The sequence below is a fragment of the Callionymus lyra genome, chromosome 12, assembly GCF_982586985.1.
Source record: "Callionymus lyra chromosome 12, fCalLyr1.hap1.1, whole genome shotgun sequence".
Classification (NCBI taxonomy): Eukaryota; Metazoa; Chordata; class Actinopteri; order Syngnathiformes; family Callionymidae; genus Callionymus; species Callionymus lyra.
The window spans coordinates 10566815-10586209 of record NC_141829.1 but is presented as its reverse complement, the minus strand read 5'-3'; the positions used below and the strand labels follow the sequence as shown (position 1 = coordinate 10586209).

Genomic DNA, 19395 nt, shown 5'->3' with positions numbered 1-19395 from the left:
CTGATAGTTGCAGGAAAAATATAATTGACTTTAACAGTTTTCCTGAAGTGTTTGAAGAAGTAAAATGATCTGAACAGGGTTTGACTTTATTTTTTAAAGCCATATATTAGGAGCCAGACGTGACGATGAGCTACACTATATTCCTAAACAGGGAGGAAAGTAGGTGAAATTTAAACGTTTTCTATTCAGTATTGACTTTAAAGACCATTGATCTGTCTCTACTGGGGGAGAAGTAAAAGCTGTTTTTTGGGGAACCACGACACCATCTAGTGTTTAAAAAGGATGTTACAGCAACATTTCTTGATCAATTTAGTGGTCAAAGAAAAGTATTTGGAATTATAAGCATTATAAGAAACGCAAACAATATATATTTAAGAGATTTTTCGTTATTTTTGTTTGTTTTAAAGATACAAAAACACGCAAATTGTCAATATTTAGTTGTAGATGTCTGTATATATTGTTGACAAAATCCTTTAAATTTTACTTTTAGTAAGTAAGTAAGTAAGTAAGTAAGTAATTTATATTTATATAGCGCTTTTCCAGACCAGGGTCACAAAGCGCTTAAACAATCAAAACAATACTCAATAAAATATATACTTTAAAGGTCAAGATAATACTGAGAACAACACAGGAGTTCCAGAAAATCAAGGAAAATCCTGAACAAATAAAAATCTTTTAAAGGAGACGCTAAATAATGAAAAATTTGAATAAAATTCCGGTCAAATTGAAGTGAAATTTTAAGTCACTAAGGGCTACTATTTACTATATATCACTATGTCTAACGCATCCATTAAGATTTTTTTTAACTTCTGTGATTATTTGAGTAAATAATCAAAGCAGTTCACAACAAAAGAGTGAACAAACATACACATTATATTAAGATATAAATAACAGATGTCAAAAGTATTAACAAAAACAATAATACATTAAAAAATATATAACAAATTAAGTGTAGATGATCTTCAGTATATTCCTAATTGCTATGGAAAGTTAAACTGTTCTATTCAGTAATGCTTTCAAATAATATTGATCTGATAAAATCTTTGACATTGTACTTCATATCTAAAAATTCTAATCTTTGTTTTTGTTTGAAAAATACAATGAAATTTAAGTCACTTAAGGATGCTCTATACTAGATATCATAAAATAGGAAATTGGATTGATACATTAAAAATCCTAAAACACAATAAACGCAAATAATGATCTATAATGTATCTAGTCCACACACTAGAGAAATACTAAAGTACATTAAAGCCTTCGAAATATATTGATCACTTTATTATTCTATTTACGATATTGTGCTGCTCTTTCCTGCAGTGCCCGTCAGTACCAGTAGATGTCAGTGTGACTTCATTTCAACTTCACAGCCGTAGAAGAAGAAAAACGCCGCTGAGTTTTGCAAACCGAAACATTGACTGACTTGTGCATTTTGCACCATCATTAAGTAAAAATCACGTTTAACATTGGTTCGTTCACTTTTTTATTCGTAATTGTATTTCTAGAGTGTGTTTGTGACTCAGGAGTAATTCACCCTGTGATAGTTCGAGTAGTTCACGCGTTAAAGGCAGTGTTAGCATGTTAGCTAGTGACTGTTGCACGTTATTGTTGTTGACTTATAACATATAATAAAGGTCTCACGGCGTGTTTGACCATAATTCTACATTATACTGCCACAATACGTTTACTATATTTAGTCCTGTAGCGATATATATGTAGGCTTTTGCTTTTAGCAAGCCACCATTCAAACCGATTGTTTTATTGGGTTTTAATGTTGTTGTTTTTTAACAGGAATCTCATCATCATGTTAAGGACTCTATAAATCCTTATCATCCATCATGGATTTCCCCACACCGGAGGAAGAATCCTCAGAATCCATCGAAATGACCACCAGTGAAAAGGTGCAATCTTACCATATATACATCACTATTTGTCAATGTCAGAATTCCCTTATCTTAGTTAACGTTCTGTCTTGGATTTAATAAATAACGTGTCAAGGTTTTTGCTTAAATTACTATTTAGTTGTTAGGGAATTTCATCATTTACACTTCTGTGGTTCAGATAATAGAAAACATGCACACTTTAGAATGGATCAAGTCCCCGAGTTCCTGCATTTCTGTCAATGTGATGGTGGTTACAAATGTGTAAACTAACATAAGTTGATGTTTCCCATGAAGGTGGTCGACCTCTTGAATCATGCTGCTGTTATACCATCGGATGAGAAGCTGGACGTTCTCAAACAGGTCTGCAATTCTATTTTATTTTCCTCAAATGTTGCCTCTAAAATATCAATAACCTTTTTCTTTTTAATGAAACTGTTGTGTAAAGTGATTTTTATTTTTAAGATGAAGAAATTGGGTAAAGTTTGATTTACTGATGATTTACTGCATGATTGACAGTTCAGATTAACATAAAATTATATGATCTGTAACCGGTGCTGCTAGAATTGTAATTTCTCTACTGAGATAAATAAAAGTATCTATCTAAGGTTAGGTAAGGTAAAACTTTATTGATCCCTCAGGAGGTCTCCTTCGGGAAATTGTTTTTTTTACCAATAGCCAGCATTTTTTCATAAACAATAAAAAATAATACATAAAAAATAAAATAAGAAGAAGAACATAAAGAGGAAGAACAAGATGACACAATCTAAGTCTAAAGACAAAGACAAAGAAAAACAACAAAGACAAAGGATACAAAGACTAACATGGAACAGAACATCCAGATACTTTCACTCCACTCCTGCCCCCAAACTCAGAATTGTACAATTTAATAGCCCGAGGGACGAATGAGTCCCTGAGTCTATTTGTTTTGCACCTGGGTAGGAGCATTCGTTCACTCATTCTGCTTCTCTGCTCACTGATGACTGTTCAGAGGATGACTGTCATCATCCATGATGGACAGTAGTTTGTTCAATAATCTCCTCTCAGCAACTGTCACCAGTGAGTCCAGCTTCATTCCAACCACAGAGCCAGCCCTCCTGATCAACCTGTTGACCTGTTGACACTCCTCTCGGACACATTTCCACCCCAACACACCACAGTATAAATATAAATAAATAAAATAAAATATCAATAACCTTTTTCTTTTTAATGAAACTGTTGTGTTATTTGCAAAGTTTTTTTTTTTTTAAGACGAAGAAATTGGGGGAAAGTGTGATTTACTGATGATTTACTGGATGATTGACAGTTCAGATTAACATAAAATTATCTGTAACCGGTGCTGCTAGAATTGTGAATTTCTCTACGGAGATAAATAAAAGTATCTATCTATCTAAAAGCACAAGAAGCTTACAGTCTATTCTTTCTTCTCTCAGGTCCAGGAGCTCATCATCAACAAGGATCCATCTCTTCTTGACAATTTCCTTGACGTGAGTATATATTTTTCCAATAGTATACTTTATGTTTTTTTTAAACATTCCAAATGAAGCCGTTCTTGTCATTTGTGATTAAAGTATTTTGTCCTTGACTTTGTAGGAGATGATCGCCTTCCAGACCGACAAGTCTATCGAAGTGAGAAAGTTTGTCATCGGCTTCATTGAGGAAGCTTGGTGAGTTACGTCTCGCTCATTTCAGATACATATTTAAGATTATTTAATATTTAAGACGAGTAAATGAATGTTAAATATCTATCATATGTGTTGATAATTTGCCAATATTTTTTGTTTTGCTTACCGTTCCTATGTTCTCCCTCATTGATTTTCAGTTGTTTTTTTTTACAAGCTTAAAAACCTTTAGTAGTTTGTAAATAAATAATCAAATGTTTTCTGTAACTCTTTGAACAGTAAAAGGGACAATGAGCTTCTCCTGAGACTGATTGCTAATCTGAACATGTTGCTGAGAGACGAAAGCGTCAATGTGGTGAAGAAAGCCATCCTCACTCTCACGCAGCTCTACAAAGTTACACTCCAGGTAATTTCTATTGATTTGTTTTGCAATTGTTTTGGTCTCGGTGTGTGTCTCCAATCAAAAATATTGAAAATATGAAAATGTTTTCCAAATTAATATTGTTCTGTAAAACGGAAACACAAAATAAAAAATATTCAAAAATGCAGTTCAATGTTAAGTTAAAGAACGTAATATTTAAACTGGACTGGTCCTGCAATACAGACCATGTATATAAGAAGGTTCAGAGTAGACTGTACTTTCTGAGGAGGCTTCGATCATTTAACATCTGCAAGAAGCTCTTCTGCATGTTCTACCAGTCTGTGGTGGCCAGTGTCCTGTTCTATGCTGTGGTATGTTGGGGTGGAAATGTGTCCAAGAGGAGTGTCAACAGGTTGGACAGGTTGATCAGGAGGGCTGGCTCTGTGGTTGGAATGAAGCTGGACTCACTGGTGACAGTTGCTGAGAGGAGATCATTGAACAAACTACTGTCCATCATGGATGATGACAGTCATCCTCTGAACACTGTCATCAGTGAGCAGAGAAGCAGAATGAGTGCACGAATGCTCCTACCCAGGTGCAAAACAAATAGACTCAGGGACTCATTCATCCCTCAGGCTATTAAATTGTACAATTCTGAGTTTGGGGGCAGGAGTGGAGTGAAAGTATCTGGATGTTCTATTCCATGTTAGTCTTTGTATCCTTTGTCTTTGTTGTTTTTCTTTGATCTATGTTCTTTGTCTTTATCTTTATACTTAGATTGTGTCATCTTGTTCTTCCTCTTTATGTTCTTCTTCTTATTTTATTTTTTATGTATTATTTTTTATTGTTTATGAAAAATTGCTGGCTACTGGAAAAAAACAATTTGTTTTACCTTACCTTACCTTACCTTATTTGTACACAATATTGTTCCTTCCGCTGAAAGTTTCTCCCTCACACAGTGGCTGGTGCAGGCCAAAGCGGTGTCGGAGATCCAGGAAGCGTGCTGGGACATGGTGACGCAGATGAAAGAAGACGTTCTGGTGCATCTGGACTCTGAAAACGATGGCGTGCGCACTCATGCCACCAAGTTCACAGAATCCCTCATCATCACCTTGTCCCCGCGGACGTCGTACTCCGACGTCCCTAAGAGGCAGGAGGGCGACATCAGCCTGGACAAAGTGCCGAGGGACCATCCGTACATTCACTACGGTAATATTCATCACTCTCACACAAACATCTGTAGAGAACTCTATATATAGATGAGTTTGGCTCTGGGAAATTAAAGTTATAATCCAGCCTTATGTATCAATTCTGGTTCTACGCACTGACCAATGTTATTTTGTACAGGTAACACAAAAATATAGTTAAAATGATTTTAAGCTTTTTAGCCTCATCCTGCTGAATGCGCTTTATAATCCGGTGAGCTTTATGTATAAAAAAAGACCTGTTTGTTGATTTTGCAACTTTTAAAATAAAATTCCTGTTGGCCCCAATTTATTTAGGTAAATATGTTTCATTTTGATTATGTAAGTTAAAGTATTTGAAATTATTTTTGTTAATTTAATTATATACTAGTTAACAAATTGAATATTTTGTAAAACATTTTCTAATTTAATATTTATTTGCCTTAGATGTACAAGTCTCTGTCTTCATTTTTATTCATCTTTTAATATTTTCTACATTTATTTCATTCTTTTCTATTCTGTACTGCCAATGTGTTTCACAGTACTGCCCATAACTCAACAACATGGAAATAAAGAAACAAAAAACATAAAATATAAAAACAAAGAAGTTGACTATCGATACATTTTATTCTAAAAACTCAAAAATGAATTGAACTTTGCCCAAATTTGATGCTAATTCTCGGTTAACGTTTTTTTTTTTTTTTATCAGATGCTTTGTGCGAGGAAGGGAAAGCGGCTCTGGAAAAGCTGCTGAGCTTCATGGTCCACCCTGCTATATCCAGCATCAACCTGACCACGGGTCTGGGCGCTCTGGCCACGATCGCCCGCCAAAGGCCGATGTTCATGTCTAAAGTGATCCAGTCGTATGAGACGTTACACGGTGAGTGACTTAAAAAACAAATGACTTTTTTAAAAACATTTCAACATGGGATTTTTTATTTTGTATTTTCCAGCCAACCTGCCGCCAACACTGGCCAAGTCTCAGGTCAGCAGCGTCCGCAAGAACCTGAAGCTGCACCTGGTGGCGGTGCTCAAGCATCCCTGCAGCGTGGACTTCCAAAGTCAGATCTGCACGCTGCTGCTGGATCTGGGAATGCCGCAGAGTGAGATCACGCGTGCGACGCCAGTGCAGCGCGAGCCACGCAAGCGACCTCGCACTGAGCAGTACACTGAGAGCAAAAAGGTCAAGATGGGTGAGTTTGCTCTGAAGAGCTTAAGAAGATAATGATACACTTTAATATTATTATATTTGTTTCACAATACCATATCAATATTCAACAGAATGTATTTATCTTTTGATTTTTGGGGATTTCAATTTTTATTTTTATTTTGTGGTCTATATTTCAATATAAGGAGGTTAAGAGTTTAGATTCAGTCATTACGTCCTGCGGCGCTAAAGGGAGAATGAATTCCCGCTGGATCCTAGCAATGAGGATACAGTTAATTCCTACAGCTTTTAAAGCTGATGTTTGGACATATTTTGGTTTCAAAACAAAATTAAAGCAGTTACGTCTTTTTTAACAGTCATGTGGTCTGTAAATTCTGCAACACCAGAGTCAAGTACTCGACAATACTACAAATGTATCCTTGTTACTACAGTATAACTATATGTATGTATAATTTCTCCAGATTCTATACCAGGGCTATACACACCCCTAGTCAGGATTCATGCTGATAGTTTCATTCACTCTCAACAAGTTCAGTGTGGGGATGAGGAAATGTAATGCATTCGATGAAAAGAAAAATGATTTATTTAGGGATTTTTTTTAGCTAAATTACCATATTTTCCTCTCTTGCTTTCAGAACCGAACCTCATGGAGGATGAAGAAGACAAAGAGGAGCCGGCTTCTCTCTCGGCGCCTAAACCTGCTGCCGTTCCAGCCACACAGTCAGCCATCGACCTCACCGCAGAGTTTTTGCGTCCCTTGCTGAATCCCGACAACGTGGCTAACCTGGTGAGCAGCAGCAACATGAATACTGACAAATGATAGAGAGAAACAAGCCTCACACACGGAGCCTGTATATGTATCTTAAGTCATAATCTATTAATATAAAGTTGTAGGTCTGTCTTTTAAAAACGTATTATATGATTATATTATTATTATATAATTAATAGAATGACATTGAATTTAACTATTTAAATGTTGATCCATTGAGCATCTATTGTTAATCATTAAATTCAATCATTTAAATGTTAAAAGGTTGAACTTTTGAAAGAATGCAATTTTCTTAATGTTTGGATTTATTTTCACACATAGAGTTTGATATTCTAATTCTAATAATTAAAAGAAAATCTTCTAAATTCAATATTTTTTAATTCCTAGGGTTTTATATTCAATATATAAATATTCACCTAATAGTAAAGTAAAGTAGTTTGGTACTCTTTGGTATTGTCTGGTGGCCCCTTTTATACTATATTATTTATATATTTTATATACTATTTAATATATATAATTATAATGAGACTTACTAGGTACTAATAATAAAAAAAAAATGGATTTATTGGAATTGAAAGAATTTATCAAAATTAATTTAGAAAATATTTGATATTTTCAATAATTAAAAACAGACAAATTCTACCCTTCAATGCACAAGTTATTGAAATCAGTTATTCAATGAAATCTAATTCAACATATTATGAGCAGCCTTTCTTCGTAGGAAAAAATCGATGGAAACATCAGGCTCTGACGAACTGAATAAAAAAGTGAAATGAAAACTTTTCGATGTAGAAATGATTGAATTCAATTATTCCAACAAAATTGAATCATCAAGTAAACAATAAGCCACATAAAACAAATTGAAAGCTTTAATTCATTCATTCAATGTTCTGATGACATTGATGTACATATACCTTCTTTGAGTGACGGATGTGCAGTTTCAAGTGAGACGAGTTAACACGTCTGTCCTGCTGTGTAGGTGCTCATCAGCATGGTGTATCTGCCGGACGTGATGCCGGCGTCCTTCCAGGCCACGTACACTCCCGTGGAGTCGGCCGGCACAGACGCACAGATCAAGCATTTAGCCCGGCTCATGGCCACACAGATGACCGCGGCCAACATCGGACCAGGTAAGCGGAGGCCTCGCTGAATGAGGCTTTAACTGATCTGAATACAGTGGTCCTTCACAACATCGCGTTTATTCTTCCACAGTCTCGCCGTTTCTCAGATCTCTTTTTTTCCACATGTATTTCATACTTTTGTATCTAGTCGCAGTCAGGAATGTCAGAACATTAATTAACGTAATTTATAATGTTACGAACTGATTTATTTGAACAGCAGATAAACTTCTACACGAACGGATGCATTTATCACCGCTCCGACCTTAGTTATGGTGCCTACAAAACGGCAAACTCCCATGATGCCCTTCTACACATGGATCTATTTAGGTTTTGGTCGCCTCAATAATGCAACCTCTGTTCCCATGTCAAAAGTGATCGTCAGCCAGGATAGATTGGCTGGGCGGCAAAGCATTTGAGGAGCTTTTCAGGTCACCAGGTTGTTAGCATCTCATATGCAATGTCATTCAATAAATTATGTTAATTTAGTGAACAATTAAATGGTCACCACTCCTCGGATTTTGTTTATTGCGGGGGTTGTAGAATGAAACCTTCGCAATAGATGAGGTACTGCTGTACTAGAGTACTGTACATTAGCAAGAGGTCGTGTTGATTATCATCTGAAAGGTTTTGTTTGCCATTAAAACGTCGTCTCTTTTGTAACTCCATCAGGACTGGAGGAGTGTAAAGCCAGAGGAGAAGTCAAAGAGGAGGAATCGAATAAGGACGCCGTCATCAAGCGGAAGCATTCACTGGGCCAGGCCATCTCTGTGGTGGGAGGCTACGACAAGACGCCTGCTCCCGCGGCCCCGAAGAAGCTTCCTGAGCCCATCCTGCCCTCCGCTCAGACCAAGTGAGTGATACTTACTATTGTTAACAGATTTAAGAGGAAAGGTTTTGATACAATGTTCACAATTCATGGAAGTCAATCAGTGTCATTAGAATATGGAATGGTCCGAAGGTTCTCATTCACCTGGTCATTGTTATCCATGTGGTCAAAGAAGGAACTGCAACTGGACTCTGAGTTCTAAGAAGATGCTTCACCTGTCATTGGAGAGGTTTCTTTAATTGAAGAAACTTTTCGGATGAGAAGTGAAACGTCTTCTTAGAACTCAGAGTCCAGTTGCTTCCTTCTCGTACCACTTGGATAATATAGACTGGTGGAATTTTATTTGAAATGTTAGTTGTTTTTTTTAAACATTGTAATATTTTCTTGGAATAATTAATTTAATAATTTATATATTGAAAAGTTAATTTATATTATTGTTATTCAATCATTTCACTCTATCACTTTTATATTATAAGGTTGAATTAATTTCCATTTAAAAAAAAAAAAATTGAATTGAGAAAACGAATGGATTTTTTACACAATGACTTTAATGTTCTAAACTTAATTATTAAAAAATGCATTTTCTAAATTATTTTTCTCTAAATATTTTTAAAGAACTTAACTGTTTGAATTCAATATAAAATCTAATTAAAATGTGTTTTATTAAACCAACATTTTTACATCGAATTAAAAAAAAAATGGAATTTAAGAAAATATGTTTTGACATTGGTATAAGAATATCAAACCCTGCGTCAAACAAAAATGCATTAACTAAGAAAAAAAGTTAGATTTCCTCAATTTCAACCGTTCAATAATGAAACTATTGAATTGAATTATTCAAAACAAAAAAGAAAAATAAGTCCAACAAATCTATGTCAATAAAATTCAAACGTTTCAACATTTGAAATGTTAAATTAAATAAATAATGTGATGGCCCTGAGATTCTTCCTATTATTCATATTCATTTATTTTTAATGATTTCCTTTTATTTGAGTTGAAGGCAGAGACAAACTCACATTAAACCCGGATGGATAAATCCTGACAGTTATACACTCATAAGGGCAGCATAACTGTCAAAAGCCCCATGTTGCACCTTGTGCATGATGCGTGGTTATGGAATATCTTTTAAATGAGTCGAGTGTCCTGATCCGGTCAATCGTAGAACACATGTAGAAACGAGTCATGACTTCTTTCACCATCATTCTCCTCATTGTCTCCTTTCTTCTTCAGGCTGTCCAGCACTAGTGGCAGGAAGAAGGTGTTCAGGCTCTCGGATGTTCTTCAGCCATTTTCGGACACGAACCTGGAAGAAATAACATCCAAAACAGTCAAGCGCATCCTAAATTCCGAGAAAGCGATCGCACAGACTGGGATGTCACACGTGAGTGTTGACCTTTAGATGAAAAGCGAGACAGTGATGTTTAAAAAAATTAAACATTTTGTCTGGGACAGGTCCGAATCAAGCTGCTGTCCAGGCTGGTGACGCAGTTCGACGGAGCGATGAAGGACGAGCTGATGGCGTATGTGCTGGAGGACATCAGGACGAGGAGCGACCTGGCGTTTTCCCTCCTCTACCAGGAGTACAACACTTACCTCAGCCAGATTCCAAACGGGCTGCTGGACAGCTACGACCACTGTCTCTACACGCTTCTCTCCGGTCTGCAGGAGAAACCCGAGCAGAGGGACGGGTGAGGAACCGCTTTGAACTTTTTAGAACGATAGAAATATATCAGTGGCATCAGAATATTGAAGGGTTGAATTTAACATTTCAATTGTTGAAACTTGATTTTTTTTAGTTTTTTTAAGCATTTAATTTTGTTTTAAATATTTACTATATTGAAAGGTTTTCTTTTTTAAATAATTCAATTTATTTTGAATTTAAAAAATCCACTAGTTAAAAAAAACATGTTTTTTTAATTGAATTAATAATATATAATTCTGTAAGAAAATGTATTCATTTTGGAAATGTTCTAATTTTAAAATTAAATTATATAAAAAAAATGTTAAATATCGAAATTATTTAATTCAATTATTTAATAAAGAATTTAAATTAAAAATAAAAACTATTGTGATAAAACTCATTTAATTCCCTAACATTTAAAATCTGTTCTGTCAATTTTTTCCTTCTTTTTCAGCCTCTTCACTAAATTAGTCCTGGACGCTCCCATTATTACAGACGCAGCGCTCGAAGTCATCCGACGCTACTGCGAGGACGAGGTAAGTCTTTTATTTTCAGCGTTTGGCTCAAAACTGAACGTTTGATTTCGTCTCTGCCCCAACGTTTCAGTCGCGGGTGCACGTGGGAATGACCACGCTCACAGAGCTCATCGTCAAACGACCGTCACGGCAGTTCCAGTACCTGCATGTCCTGCTGGACCTCAGCTCCCATGAAGTGGAGAAGGTTAGTTTCCGGTATTTGGGCCAAAATTTCAGATTAAAAAAAGTGTAACTTCCGGCTCTCATGTATTTTTTTTCTCCAGGTGCGAACGAGTGCTCTGAGCTTTTTGAAACAACTGTATGAGAAACACCAGCTCAGAGACTACATCGAGAAGTTTGCTCTGAACTACATGCAGCTCCTCGTCCATCCCAACCCTCCCTCTCTACTCTTCGGGGCCGACAAAGACACAGGTTTGAACTCGATTTCTGCTGTTTCTACCGAACTTTCTACAGTTCGGGCCAATCCACTTACATCTCTGTAAATTCCCAACTTTTTAAATAAAGCTGTGGTTGATAAAAATGCATGTTCAAGGACCAATCGAATAAAAACATGGACGAAAAAAACTAGCACCAATTAATGATTCAGTATTCTTCTCATCAATTAATTAATCAATACAACATATTTAAATAGTTAAATTATAAATAAATGGAGAAACATTTCGCTCAATACTGAGCAAACAACTGGTTTCCTTTTTCAGATAAACAGTTGCGTTCGGAAGATGTTAAAACAAAAATGTAAAACAAGAACCATAGTCATTGACATAAGACCCTAAAAAAGAAAATGTAATAAAGAAATAAAGTGTAGAAGCGATATATACAGTCGGCCCTTGCCATGTTCACCTTCCACCTCTCACTCACTGACTCTTTTCTACACACAGCACGAAATGTTTAAACTTATTGTAGCGGAGGATAAGACCCTGGTATTTTCCAAACGTATTTATTAAACTGGAGCTACAATGTATCAGGACTTCAGAACTTGGTTGTAGGCATTAAATACCAAACCCTCAACCCACCCTACTTATGGTGCCAACAAAACGGCGAGCTCCCATGATCCCTCACACACTGCTATGTTAAGTGACGGACGATTACAATACTGTTTTTAAATTTGACTCCGTGTACAAATCTTAATAGTGATCGACTGATTGGTTGACTGGGCGGCAAAGCAGTAGGGTCGTGAGAGGGATGGCACCCCATATACAAGTGAAAAATTAAATGTACATTTTTGTCAATAGCGAGCAACCGACTAGTTTCATTTTGCCATTTTAATTTGACAAACAAATGAATAAAAAAAACATATTTATAGAAAATATAAGGAGGATATAACATTATGCCTTGAAAAAGGAAAATGTAATCAATATGTTAAAAATATTTCCATGGTCTGGTTTCGTGGTATGTGTTTCTAAACTGATCCTGTCGCTGTGATGGAGGTGACAAAGTTTTCTATCGATGCATTTGTACGGTGAAACCGAAAAGCACATCTGTTGATTTTCCTTTTTTTTTTTTTTGTTGAGACAGAAGTGGCCGCGCCTTGGACCGAAGAAACCGTGAGACAGTGTCTGTTCCTCTACTTGTCTCTGCTGCCCCTGAACCACAAGCTGGTCCACGAGCTGGCGGCCGTCTACACCGAGGCCATCGCCGACATCAAGCGCAGCGTGCTGAGAGCCATAGAACTTCCCGTGAGTGCAATTATTCGTAGCAATCCTGCAAATAAAAGATTTTAGTTTGGTCCACTTGTATATGTCGTTGGATATTTCTCGCGTAATACGAAAAAAAAAACGACTTGAACATCCAACTTAATCCTACGTCAGATCCGGGCGATGGGGATGAACTCGCCCGAGCTGCTGCTGCTGGTTGAGAACTGCCCTAAAGGGGCGGAGACGCTGGTGACCCGCTGCCTCCACATGCTGACCGACAAAGGTAGACGCGTCGACATGTCCCCGATGAGAAGGAAGTCAAAGTGACCTTCTTCTTCTTCTTCTTCTTCTTCTTCTTCTTCTTCTTCTTCTTCTTCTTCTTCTTCTTGGGTTTCTCGTCGCAGTTCCTCCGTCTCCAGAGTTGGTGGAAAGAGTGCGAGATCTCTATCACAAGCGAGTGCCGGATGTTCGTTTCCTGATCCCAGTCATCAACGGGCTGGAAAAGGTACGAGAACAACCGAGGGAAGTGTTTGATAAACCTTTAAGAGGGTTGTGAACGGGTGAAGCAAGATTGTTCCAAAAAAAAAGTCCTTAATAAGAATTTAAATGTCTTTAATTTTCAAGAGTCGTAAAAAGTGAACACGTGAAAAGTACATTTTGATGTTATGATCCTCAAATATCTGGTAACAAGTTGAGTTTGTTTTTTTATTTACGCAGGAAATGTTTTTAAATAAGCACGAGTTAATGACTTTTTTTTTTTAATTTTGGTTGATTGTCGAGTTGGTCTTCAATTTTAATTTCAAATGTGATTAACAAAGTCTTAAAAAGTACTATTTTACTATTTAACTCAACTTACACTGAAAGAACCCTGGTATTAAAACTATATTTTTACATATTTTGACAGTTCTATATATTTTTTTTAAACAAGCATGACTTGTGAATTCCGTGAGTCTGTGAGTCTCACGTGACCAACAAACAAACCATGACTATTTTCATCTGCTATTCTTTTACCAGAAAGATAAGAGACACATTAAGAGCCTTTCTCTAGTTATGCAGACAAGTGCTGTATTTGGCAACGGTGCATCAGTTTTTTTACGACGGTTACAGTTACCGTATTTTCCGAACTATAAGTCGCTCCGGAGTACAAGTCGCACCAGCCATAAAATGCATAATAAAGAAGGAAAAAAACATATATAAGTCTCACTGGAGTATAAGTCGCATTTTTGGGGGAAATTTATTTGATAAAATCCAACACCAAGAACAGACATGTCATCTTGAAAGGCAATTTAAAATAAAAATAGAATAGAGGCAACAACAGGCTGAATAATTGTATGGTACGTTACGTTACATGACACAACTGAGAACGTGCCTGGTATGTTAACATAACATATCAAGAGGTATTCAGATAACTATAGCATAAATAACATGCTAAGAAGTTTACCAAACCATCCGTGTAACAACAAATAACTAAAATCCAATGAAATCTTCATCCTCTGTGTCACTTTTAAACAACTCCGCTAACTCCGGTGGTAGAAGATGCAGCGCTTCCTCTTCTACGTCGAAATTATCAACAAAGGCCTAGAGCGCCCTCTTGCGGTTTAGTGTGAAAATAACATGTGAAATGATATACCGATAATAATGTGTTAATAATTTCACACATAAGTCGCTCCAGAGTATAAGTCGCAGCCCCGGCCAAACTATGAAGAAAACTGCGAACTTTTAGTCCGGAAAATACGGTACACTTTTATGACATGCGGTGTCGCCAGAAACAATATTTATTATTTTCTCATCATAATCATTATTAGAGCTAGTGATGGTCTGATGAAGCTTCATAAAACAGTGTCATTATGTTCAGAGTCCACTAGATGGCGTCTCTGCACTATTTTCCTTTTGTTTTGAACAACTGTTCTAATGTAACATCTTTTTTTTTTTATCACAGCCGCTGATATTTAAAAATTACTATTAAAGTGCCGTGTTGATTTAAATCATAGAAATCTTCTACCGTTATCCTCTTTAATTAAATGGATTATTACCAAAAACGTTATTCTTTGTCTCCCGTCAAGATCGAGGTCATCCAAGCTCTTCCCAAGCTGATCAAGCTCAACCCTGTGGTGGTGAAGGAAGTGTTCAATCGCCTCCTGGGAACTCAACACAGTAAGACTGAGCTGAACCGAACGAAAACATCTCTTCGATGGTCACCATGTGCGTTTGATTTCCAGGCGAGGGGAGTTCGTCCATGTCTCCGCTCACGCCAGGAGACCTGCTGGTCGCCCTGCACAACATCGACTCCAACAAATGTGACATGAAGTCCATTATAAAAGGTACATTATTTTTTTGTCTTTTCCTCGTGTCCCTCGTTTGATTCCTCGTGTCGTTTCCCTTCACCAGCGACCAACCTGTGCTTCGGGGAGAAGAACGTCTACACGTCCGAGGTGCTGGCGGTCGTGATGCAGCAGCTGATGGAGCAGAACCCTCTGCCGATGCTGCTCATGCGAACCGTCATCCAGTCCCTGACCATGTACCCGCGACTGTGTGCGTTCGTCATGAACGTCCTGTCGCGTCTCATCACCAAACAGGTCATTTTGTTTCTCCCTGATCACGAGACAGGGTCATGATACGATATATCATGATACTGTAGTAACAAGTATATATGTGTAGTATTGTCCAGTACTTGACTCTGGTGTTGCAGTATTTACAGACCACATGACTCTTGACGAAGTCGTAACTGCTTACATTTGTTTTCAAACCAAGATATGTCCAAACATCAGCTTTTTAAAGCTGCTGGAGTCGAAGTATCCTCTCGTCCTCAGTCATCGCCAGTATTTAATTTTTACTTTAGCTACGCAGGCCGCAATGACTGCTGCCATCTGGTGGCCGGAGGTTTAATTGCAACACAAAAATGATAAAACGTGGAAATGTGTATCTTAATTGTAAATCAAAAAAAATCAAATAATTGTATTTACTTTACTTAACTGTAAACTAGTGATGTACTGATGAAGCTTCATGAAGCGGTGTCATTATTTCAGAGTCCACTAGATGGCGACTCTACACTATTTACCTTTGAACAACTGTTCTAATGAAACATCATTTTCAAACTGATGGCGCCACCTACTGACCTCTGAACAACATGACACTGTTTCATGAAGCTTCATCAACACATCACTGCTTTAAACCTTCAAATAACTATTATAAACAATAAAGTATGATTTGAAGCAATACATAAAATATATTTTCTATGTATTTTTTAAATCAATACAGCGTTGTAAAAAAATATATTGCGATGTATCGCGTATCGATATTTTCCTAACACCCCTCGTCGTTACTGCTTTAATTTGTTTTGAAACCAAAATATGTCCAAACATCGGCTATAAAAGAGGCTGGAGTCGACTGCATCCTCTCGTCCTCAGTCTTCGCCAGATTCTCTTCCTTTAGCTGCGGCGGGCGTAATGACTGCTGCCATCTAGGGGCTGAAAGTTTAAATTACTAAACGGCGTGAATATTTCCATGTAAATAGTAAATGTTTTATTTAAACATCATTATAATATAAGCCATAAAAGTACTGTGATAAAAATCGTGGGTTATTCAATCGTAACGCCTTCTATTCTTGATCACGTCTGACTCTGGATTCAACTCTTTCTCCCGAAAGGTGTGGAAATATCCCAAAGTGTGGGAAGGTTTCGTCAAGTGCTGCCAGAGGACCAAGCCTCAGTCGTTCAGCGTCCTGCTGCAGCTGCCGGCGGCGCCGCTGGAGAGCGTGTTCGAGCGCTGCCCGGAGATGAGGGAGCCGCTGCTGTTCCACGTCCACTCCTTCACGCCCAACCAGGTCGGGTTTTTTTATTCTCCATCCGCTCCTCCCGCCGCCCTGAGTCCTGACCGTGTTTTCCTGTGGCCCTCGCAGCAAGCCCACATACCCGCCTCCATCATGGCCGTCCTGGAGGCCAACAAGACGCCGGAGCCGCCGCACGAGGAGTCGGTGGAGATGAAGGAGGTGAAACCGTGACACGCATCACAACATTCATTTAACGTTTCAAACCTTTACTTGTAGTAATGACATTGAACCTTTTAAATACTTTCAAATTGAGTTATTTCTTTAACCCATAGTACTATAATATTTATAAATGGTATGATTAATGCCACCAGACCATGATTGGCTGAAGGTTCTGTCAGTTATTGTCAGGTGACGACGCTCTGATGCCAACATTTTAAGAGGAAATAATAATTGTAAAATTATAAATAATAATTTAGATAAATTAACCGTGAAATCCGAAGATCAATGTACGTTTGCAGGGGATTAAAAGTAACTTCACTATTGATCACCATTTTATTTAAACCTTGTGTTATCTCAGGGTCAAGGTGACCTGGAGGCTGTAAATCAAACGTGTTTGTGGTATCCCTTTTGTTATCTCAGGGTCAAGGTGACCTGGAGGCTGTAAATCAAACGTGTTTGTGGTATCCCTTTTGTTATCTCAGGATCAAGTTGACCTGGAGGCTGTAAATCAAATGTGTTTGTGGTATCCCTTGTGTTATCTCAGGGTTAAGGTGACCCGGAGGCCCAAAATCAAATGTGTTTGTGGTATCCCTTGTGTTATCTCAGGGTCAAGGTGACCTGGAGGCTGTAAATCAAACGTGTTTGTGGTATCCCTTTTGTTATCTCAGGGTCAAGGTGACCTGGAGGCTGTAAATCAAACGTGTTTGTGGTATCCCTTTTGTTATCTCAGGATCAAGTTGACCTGGAGGCTGTAAATCAAATGTGTTTGTGGTATCCCTTTTGTTATCTCAGGGTCAAGTTGACTTGGAGGCTGTAAATCAAATGTGTTTGTGGTATCCCTTGTGTTATCTCAGGGTTAAGGTGACCCGGAGGCCCAAAATCAAATGTGTTTGTGGTATCCCTTGTGTTATCTCAGGGTCAAGGTGACCCATAGGCCTTAAATCAAATGTGTTTGTGGTATCCCTTGTGTTATCTCAGGGTCAAGGTGACCCGGAGGCCCGAAATCAAATGTGTTTGTGGTATCCCTTGTGTTATCTCAGGGTCAAGGTGACCCGGAGGCCTGAAATCAAATGTGTTTGTGGTATCCCTTGTGTTATCTCAGGGTCAAGGTGACCCGGAGGCCCGAAATTAAATGTGTTTTTGGTATCCTTTGTGTTATCTCAGAACACAAGGGATAACAAAAACACATTTCTATGAAAAACTTCTGATAGAAAACATGTGTATGAACGATAAGACCACGACAACTATCTCATCCTGGCTACACTCATCCTTCCTTATAAAGTGGATCCAAGGAAAGCCACACGAGTAAATCCTATTTTCTGCGATTTAACAGGAACCAGTTGCGGTTCCTGACTCGCCGGTCCGAGAAGGGACGCCGACCCTGGAGGAGCAGGAGCAGCTGGTGGTCCCTGCAGACGAGTCGGAACCCATGGAGCAGGAAGGGTCCGACCCGGCGACACTAGAGGAAGCGGAACCTTCTGCAGCCGAGGTAAGGAGACGTTCATCTTGAACACCAAGTGTGGAAAGTGAAGATTCTTGTCTCGCGTCTGTAGAAGTCTCAGGCGGAGGCGAGGCGTCCAGAGGAGGATCCGTCGCCTCAAGCTGAGCCGAAGGAAGAGGCGACTGAGGCGGAGCCTCACCCTGGACCCGAGAGTGGAGCCGAACCGTCGCACCAGGAGGAAGAAGTGGACGAGGACGACTCCTCCGCTGCCGGGCCTGAGCCTGTGAGCGGCAGCGAGGAGATGGAATAAGCCTCCACACACACGACCCACTTTCTTACTGATCAGTTTGTATGTGTAGACGGAAGAATTGTGAGTCTCTATCTGGATGAATAAATTGACTCAAAACAGAAACGGGTTTTTGTCTTCATTTTTAGTGATTAAAGAAGAAGTTTGTTCTTGTCACATGTGGGTGTTGTTGTGTGGAACTGATGTTGCGTCACGAGTCTCCACCCGAACCTCGGCAGATAATCGATGTTCACGATCGTTTGACGTTCTTCAGAAAAGGTGTTGGTGACGATAGATCCCCAAATAAACATGTGAGACATGAACTGAGAAACCGCGACCTTCAACTGATCGTTTTGATTATGGATTCAAGCAAAAAAACCTGGTTGGAAATAAAAATTTGAATTCATTCGTTAGGTTTGAGACAATAATAAAAAAACATTTACGATCAGTTGAGGTTTGATAAAGCTTCACGAAACAGTGCCGTGTTGTTTAGAGGTCAGTAGGTGGCGCCATCAGTTGAAAAAAGGATGTTTCATTAGAACAGTTGTTCAAAACAAAGGCGACGCTCATCCACGCGTTCTGGACATGTCCACATCTAGAGTCATTTTTGAAAAGTGTTTTTCAGACGTTACCTGCTGTTACTAACTGTTACTTGTAATCCATGCGTTTGTGTCTTCTCTTCTCGTCTGGACTATTGCAACAGTTTATTTTCATGTCTTAACAAGAAGGAGCTGTCTCGCCTGCAGTTGATTCAGAACTCGCTCTAGTAGAAGAACTCACATTTCTCCGATCCTTAAAACTCTTCACTGGCTTCCAGTTTCTTTCAGGATCAACTTTAAAATTCTGGTTCTTACTTTCAGAGCTATTCATGGTCAGACCTTCCATCAGTGATCTGATCCAG

At 38.3% G+C, this 19395-nt stretch overlaps 1 protein-coding gene across 1 annotated transcript; it reads left to right on the top strand.

The window, feature by feature from the left end:
* Window positions 1–1373: 1373 nt before the first annotated feature.
* Window positions 1374–18620, top strand: sympk (symplekin). Its single transcript, XM_087804097.1, has 27 exons — window positions 1374–1466; window positions 1789–1898; window positions 2175–2240; window positions 3311–3364; window positions 3471–3544; window positions 3779–3905; window positions 4820–5069; window positions 5754–5924; window positions 5998–6237; window positions 6848–6999; window positions 7961–8111; window positions 8772–8952; window positions 10159–10309; window positions 10381–10616; window positions 11064–11145; window positions 11216–11329; window positions 11409–11556; window positions 12661–12821; window positions 12954–13062; window positions 13184–13284; window positions 14843–14933; window positions 14999–15100; window positions 15168–15355; window positions 16426–16602; window positions 16678–16767; window positions 18101–18256; window positions 18321–18620. Exons 2-27 carry the CDS (start codon window positions 1836–1838, stop codon window positions 18516–18518), a joined length of 3633 nt encoding a protein of 1210 aa, XP_087660223.1. The 5' UTR covers window positions 1374–1466; window positions 1789–1835; the 3' UTR covers window positions 18519–18620.
* Window positions 18621–19395: the final 775 nt, after the last annotated feature.